At 43.1% G+C, this 6362-nt stretch overlaps 1 protein-coding gene across 1 annotated transcript; it reads left to right on the top strand.

Moving 5' to 3' along the window:
• Positions 1-1337: 1337 nt before the first annotated feature.
• LOC137278327 (tubulin alpha-1A chain-like) lies at positions 1338-5978 on the top strand. The gene is made up of 3 exons (XM_067810598.1): positions 1338-1431; positions 4129-4351; positions 4777-5978. Exons 1-3 carry the CDS (start codon positions 1429-1431, stop codon positions 5904-5906), a joined length of 1356 nt encoding a protein of 451 aa, XP_067666699.1. The 5' UTR covers positions 1338-1428; the 3' UTR covers positions 5907-5978.
• The last annotated feature ends 384 nt before the right edge of the window (positions 5979-6362 follow it).

The raw sequence follows: 6362 nt of genomic DNA, 5'->3' as shown, positions 1-6362 counted from the left end.
GCCTCTCTACAAGCTTCTTGTAACAAGTCAAAGGGCAAAAAAGGAAGACATGCTCATCTCTGGCACGGCTCATGAATCTTCAATCTCAGCATCTTCAATCTTGATTTGACTTAACGACTATGTATTTAGTCTGCTTTTAATCAGTCTTGGAATAGACAGTCTACTGTATATGTTTTGGGCTGGTTTCTGGATTGATCTTTTCGTCTTGGGTGAGGGAGGGTGTCATTAAGTGCAGGACCAACAGACTGTAATATGTTGTTTTAAGACTGCAGGCACATTGGGACTACACCAGAATTCATACATGAAGGATATTTGACATATGTCATATTTGGGATTTCACTTTCTTAGTAAAGTACAAATTCTAGTACTTTTTTCGGTTGAGTCCCATCCGGGATTCGAACCCGCACCCTCAGAGTCAGGCATCTAATCGCCAGCACACAAAATCAGCCGCCTAGCCCGCTCAGCCACCGCGACTTCCACAAAAATGAAAGTCGGACAACTGGTAGTCTAGACATCGTGTAATCATTTTTGTGGAAGTCGCGGTGGCTGAGCGGGCTAGGCGGCTGATTTTGTGTGCTGGCGATTAGGTGCCTGACTCTGAGGGTGCGGGTTCGAATCCCGGATGGGACTCAACCGAAAAAAGTACTAGAATTTGTACTTTACTAAGAAAGTGAAATCCCAAATATGACATATGTTGCATTTGACCACTTTCTAAATGGCATCGTGTAATCAAAGGATATTTGACTTTACACGATTGAACAGGTTGATGTACATTGTGATCGCATTACTCTATTACTGTGCCGAGAGCGACTATCAAATAACAGACGCACTCTTAGAAGTTCAGTTCTAAATAACATTGTTTCAAGGAGGATCGTTTAAGGCATCACTGTTGGTGTCCGATGTTCCTTGGTAACGAAACTTCCTTGGGCTGAAAAACAGTATTCTGGTGGTTACTTTCAACGGATATTGATTCTGAAGTTTTACTGTTATGTTAATTGCAAACAATACTGCACAATGGGTTACATACACTAAGGAGAGGTGAAACGACATGAAGTTTGTTTTTAAGTGTCATTACCCAAGCCCTTACGCTCGCTGAACAATAGATTTTACCAATACCAGACTCATTACCAGCACAGCCGTAAGCGTTCGAGCTCTCTTACAATAGAATAGTAATTGACGATGCTTTTGACTTCAGCTTGATTGACTGTTAGTCAATGGCAAGTGTGAAAGAGGCTTAATATGGACGACACGATTGTTGATATGTGACCATGGCAACGACAGTTGTCAGCGTCCCTGACAACGGGACTGGTATAAATGAGCGGGAGGTATAAGCGGTGCCACACATTCGAGATCTCACAGCGACCTGTCACTGTCCGAGTGAGCTATCGTTAAGTCGGCAACGAACCGTAACAACCTTTACCAGGAATCATGGTGAGTAATTTATATATTATCTTACGTATGATTTATAATATACTTCCTTTCTAAAGTTTAGGCTCACTTAAACCACTGTTCATATATAGGGTTTCATCGAAGATTGATTTCTCCACTAACTTGGGGGAAGCAACTGCAAGCCTTATGCATAGGAACCGCACTAGGATCATGCATCAAATCAAAGTTTTCGCCAATATTCACTGGTTTGGTTCAATTATTGAACTCATGACAATAAATTGAACTCATGACAACAATCGCATCAACATTACGAATTACATCAGTTCATATGTAAACTGTAACTTAGAACAGGATGTAATATTTTGCAAAATTTAGTTCAGAACAGTTGCCTGAATCAAGTGGCTTTCTTTCCATTAGTGAGTCTAAACTTTTAAAAAAAGCATGAAGGAAGCATGTAAAACGGTGTATGATCAGATGGTACGACTTGGTACATGAAACATCTCATCTAAATGCTTTTCTGTTAAAATATCCATAAAGAACCGATTTGTGAACAACAGTAAATATGTTTCATTATCATTAAAATGTATCTTAGAAATCTTATCAAGGTGCCCCTCCTTGTATAATGAATATATTATAACCACACTTGGATTTGTCTATGGAAAGTAATATCATAGTTTTATATATTAAATTTAAAGATTGTAAGATTCGAGAACATACTATAATGCTATACGGGAGAAGCTACTTGATGTGACAGGCCAAGTAACACTGGCAAGTTTTATTCATTGAAAATACACGTTTTGCATGCAGCTTCAATTACTATTTTCCCAGAATCTAAAACTGAATAATCATCTTAATTACACAGAAACTATGTCAGAAACTAGTTCAAACAAATGGAAAAGGTGGGGAACTTCGGGTGTCACCTTCTGTATAATTAGGAACACCATTTAACGGAGTGAATTCTGACTCCATGTGATCTCGTATATCATCTATGTTCCTCGTAAATCCACAATTCTTAATTACATTTTAAAATTATACCTCATGGTACCCTAATACTCCAACACAAGATCCTTAGGAAAATGAGGAGACAGAATGGGCCATATATTACGGAAAATAGTTCCTCTTTGACTACCGTTACTGGTACCGAAAATCAATATCCAGGAGATTAAAATCGCGTTACACCGAGGCGATACCAGTCATTAACGTTATAGACAGTTTGACAGCCGTTCTATAGCCCTGCCGAATTAACCAATACCAGGCATCTAGTTACAGTGGCTTCAACGGCATGATAGTATGGATTTAAGGCCATTACGAAACTGTGATTTGTGCTTTGTGGCTCATGAGTAACAATAGCGTCAGAAATCTACAACAACTTCAGACAACTACCGTGCATGTTAAATTAAGGAATGAATCTGATATTGAATCCCTGGTCAGGCTAATATATTAAAGATTATTACCCCGGCACGAGAATTATCTAACCCAGGGATGGATCACAGGAGAGGAAACGTCATTGTTCGTGTTCATGTGACCATGGCTACCAATAATCTACAAAGAGTTATTTAGAAAGATATCGGAGTGCATTTTAACCCAAACCCGAACACATCAGGTGCAGGGTGTGTTCTGCGGCTTTTCGGTCCTACATTGTGTCCATGGCTGTCGTTACTGATCGATGACGTTTACATCACGTGACTCTCATGTGATGGCTCAGTGGTTGAAGTGTTCGTCATCACCCCGAAGGCCCGGTTCCAATACCTACTCACTCACTCACTCACTCACTCACTTACATGCCATGAGCTGAAGTATTTTAAACTTAAAGGCAAACTATCACGCGACACCCTCTCCACAAATCAATATTGCATTTCTGTCATTTATACCGCCATCATTCGCCCCCAGCGAAGCTACTAGATAATTTATTCCCAAGAAATACGTACTAAGAATACCACATGAAAGTAAAAAGTTCGAATGAATTCATGCAACGTTGCCTTAAATCGACCCTCGCGCCCTCTACCGACCGAAATTTATTTCAAGCGAACCCCACGGATTTATGTCCCTTGGAACGCTCTTTACGAATATTCTAAAACACAACCTGAAATTGAGGCCACCGACAGCACCGCGCGCGTCAGTATTAGATGTAAGGAGCAATCGTTTGCATTCCATTTATGTCAAGTGTTGCCTGTCTGGAAGCTGTTCGCCTCAAAGTTTCATTTATCTATTCCAGCCAAGTCGTAAGGAATAATAAGTTTGTTAGTTCATCAATAGGAAGCTAAAGTGAAAGCATAAGCCTCAATACATATACAATAGACCAAATTTTTGTCGAAAATGCGTGACAATGTGGATTTAAAATTCAAAAACTGCCGTAGAGTAAAAGTACGGGGAACCAAACAATAATTGGATATGTGTGATAGTGCGGCCATTGTGACCAGTTAGTTGAGCAAAATTAGTCAGTCGACAATATTGTCATAAATAGTTTACTCGTCATAAATTAATCGAATTTATGTACATCACAATACATTCAACACTCATTGGTCCAGATTTGCATGTGAAGAGACATTATGTAAGCATTAAAGATATTATTACATTACTGGAAGATCTACATACGAGACATCAAGTAATCTAATAAAGACTGTTATATCAGGAAGTCGATGTCGTTTCTGGACACTGAGTGCTTTATGAAGCCAACTGATCGTCATAAACATAAGGTTCTATATTCTCTATTCCTGACAATGAAACTTGTTGTTCCAGAGGGAATGCATCTCCGTCCACGTCGGCCAGGCCGGAGTCCAGATGGGCAATGCATGCTGGGAACTGTACTGTCTGGAGCACGGCATCCAGCCTGACGGTCAAATGCCCTCAGACAAAACCATCGGAGGTGGGGACGACTCCTTCAACACCTTCTTTAGCGAGACCGGGGCCGGGAAGCACGTCCCCCGTGCCGTCTTCGTTGACCTCGAGCCCACAGTTGTTGGTAAGTGAAATCGACCGTGTTTATTTCATTTCTATCGAAACTAAAAAGTGCCATCGACAGGGTGAGTGAGTTTGTTTTCCGCCACTTCAAATGGTATATTTTTTTATTCACCTCCGACTAGACTGGTCTGGACGGAAAGGATTGGAAAGGTGTCGTAGATCGTAGGTGTTCATTACTTTGGTAAAGCTTACAATAACGAATGTTGTGTTACAAAAAACAAGGATTATACACAGGTTGGTTCCCTGAGTCATGGTTACGATAAGGAACAACCCAGCACAGCGAATTGCAGCACTATAGGCTACAGACACAAACAATGGTGGCGTATATTGGGATGACTTTATCTCATATATTTCTCCAAGTGTACAAAATGTAGATATGTATGATTTTTACATTATTGTATCACTAATGCCTTTCTTCTTTTTCAGATGAGGTCCGCACGGGCACCTACCGCCAGCTGTTCCACCCCGAGCAGCTTATCACCGGCAAGGAGGACGCCGCCAACAACTACGCCCGTGGCCACTACACCATCGGCAAGGAGATCGTCGACCTTGTCCTTGACCGAGTCAGGAAGTTGGCTGACCAGTGCACTGGTCTCCAAGGTTTCCTAATCTTCCACAGCTTCGGCGGTGGTACTGGCTCTGGCTTCACCTCTCTGTTGATGGAGAGATTGTCTGTGGACTATGGCAAGAAATCCAAGTTGGAGTTTTCCATCTATCCCGCGCCCCAGATTTCTACCGCAGTCGTGGAGCCTTACAACTCTATCCTGACCACCCACACCACACTGGAGCACTCTGACTGCGCCTTTATGGTCGATAATGAGGCCATCTACGACATCTGTCGTCGTAACCTGGACATTGAGCGTCCCACCTACACTAATCTGAACCGTCTCATTGGCCAGATCGTCAGCTCCATCACTGCTTCCCTGCGATTTGACGGTGCCTTGAACGTGGATCTGACAGAGTTCCAGACCAACCTGGTGCCCTACCCACGGATCCACTTCCCCCTGGCTACCTACGCCCCTGTCATCTCCGCTGAGAAGGCCTACCATGAGCAGCTGTCTGTGGCTGAGATCACCAACGCTACATTCGAGCCCGCCAACCAGATGGTTAAGTGTGACCCCCGTCACGGCAAGTACATGGCCTGCTGCATGTTGTATCGTGGTGATGTAGTCCCCAAAGACGTCAACGCTGCCATCGCCACTATCAAGACCAAGAGGACCATCCAGTTCGTCGACTGGTGTCCCACTGGGTTCAAGGTCGGCATCAACTACCAGCCGCCAACAGTTGTTCCCGGCGGTGACTTGGCCAAGGTCCAGAGAGCTGTCTGCATGCTGAGCAACACTACAGCCATCGCTGAAGCATGGGCTCGTCTTGACCACAAGTTCGACCTGATGTACGCCAAGCGAGCCTTCGTCCACTGGTACGTGGGTGAGGGTATGGAGGAGGGAGAGTTTTCCGAGGCCCGTGAGGACTTGGCTGCCCTGGAGAAGGACTACGAGGAGGTTGGAGTCGATTCTGTTGAGGGCGAGGGAGAGGAAGAGGGCGAGGAATACTAACCGTTACCTCCCTTACATCCAAAATGTTGTTCTGTTGCTATGCCAGCTGTCTGAATAAAAAATGATACCATTCTCTGTCTATGTTCATTTATATCACACTCTGCGACTGACAAAAGGAAAGCTATTTAGCACGAGCCTCAAAGATTTCTGTGATTAATTGATTGTTGGTTCGCTCCGAAGTCAATTTCAGACTGAGTTTATATCAGTGCTATCGAGAAAAATCAACGTTTTAAGATGCATTATTGATGTTCCAAAAAGAGTCGTGTGCGATGGATCAAGCATGGCATCAAAACCTGAATCCATTGTGAACTATATCCCTTTCAGTGTAGATACATACTTAACTTAACATACGGCTGGTGGTCAGTTTAGTGGTTAGATGTATGCCTCGAACACTAGAAGACCTATTGTTACTATGCCTTGCGTCCGGCGTTACGTGGATAGAACAAGGACTTGTAG

Source organism: Haliotis asinina, chromosome 3 (assembly GCF_037392515.1).
Source record: "Haliotis asinina isolate JCU_RB_2024 chromosome 3, JCU_Hal_asi_v2, whole genome shotgun sequence".
NCBI classification, from domain to species: domain Eukaryota; kingdom Metazoa; phylum Mollusca; class Gastropoda; order Lepetellida; family Haliotidae; genus Haliotis; species Haliotis asinina.
Note: the sequence above shows the minus strand (reverse complement) of the source record. Positions and strands in the feature narration are given on the sequence as shown.

Coding starts and splice junctions, on each gene's coding strand:
- LOC137278327 (XM_067810598.1), top strand. Junction 4,352..4,776: donor CCTCGAGCCCACAGTTGTTG/GTAAGTGAAATC, acceptor CTTCTTTTTCAG/ATGAGGTCCGCACGGGCACC.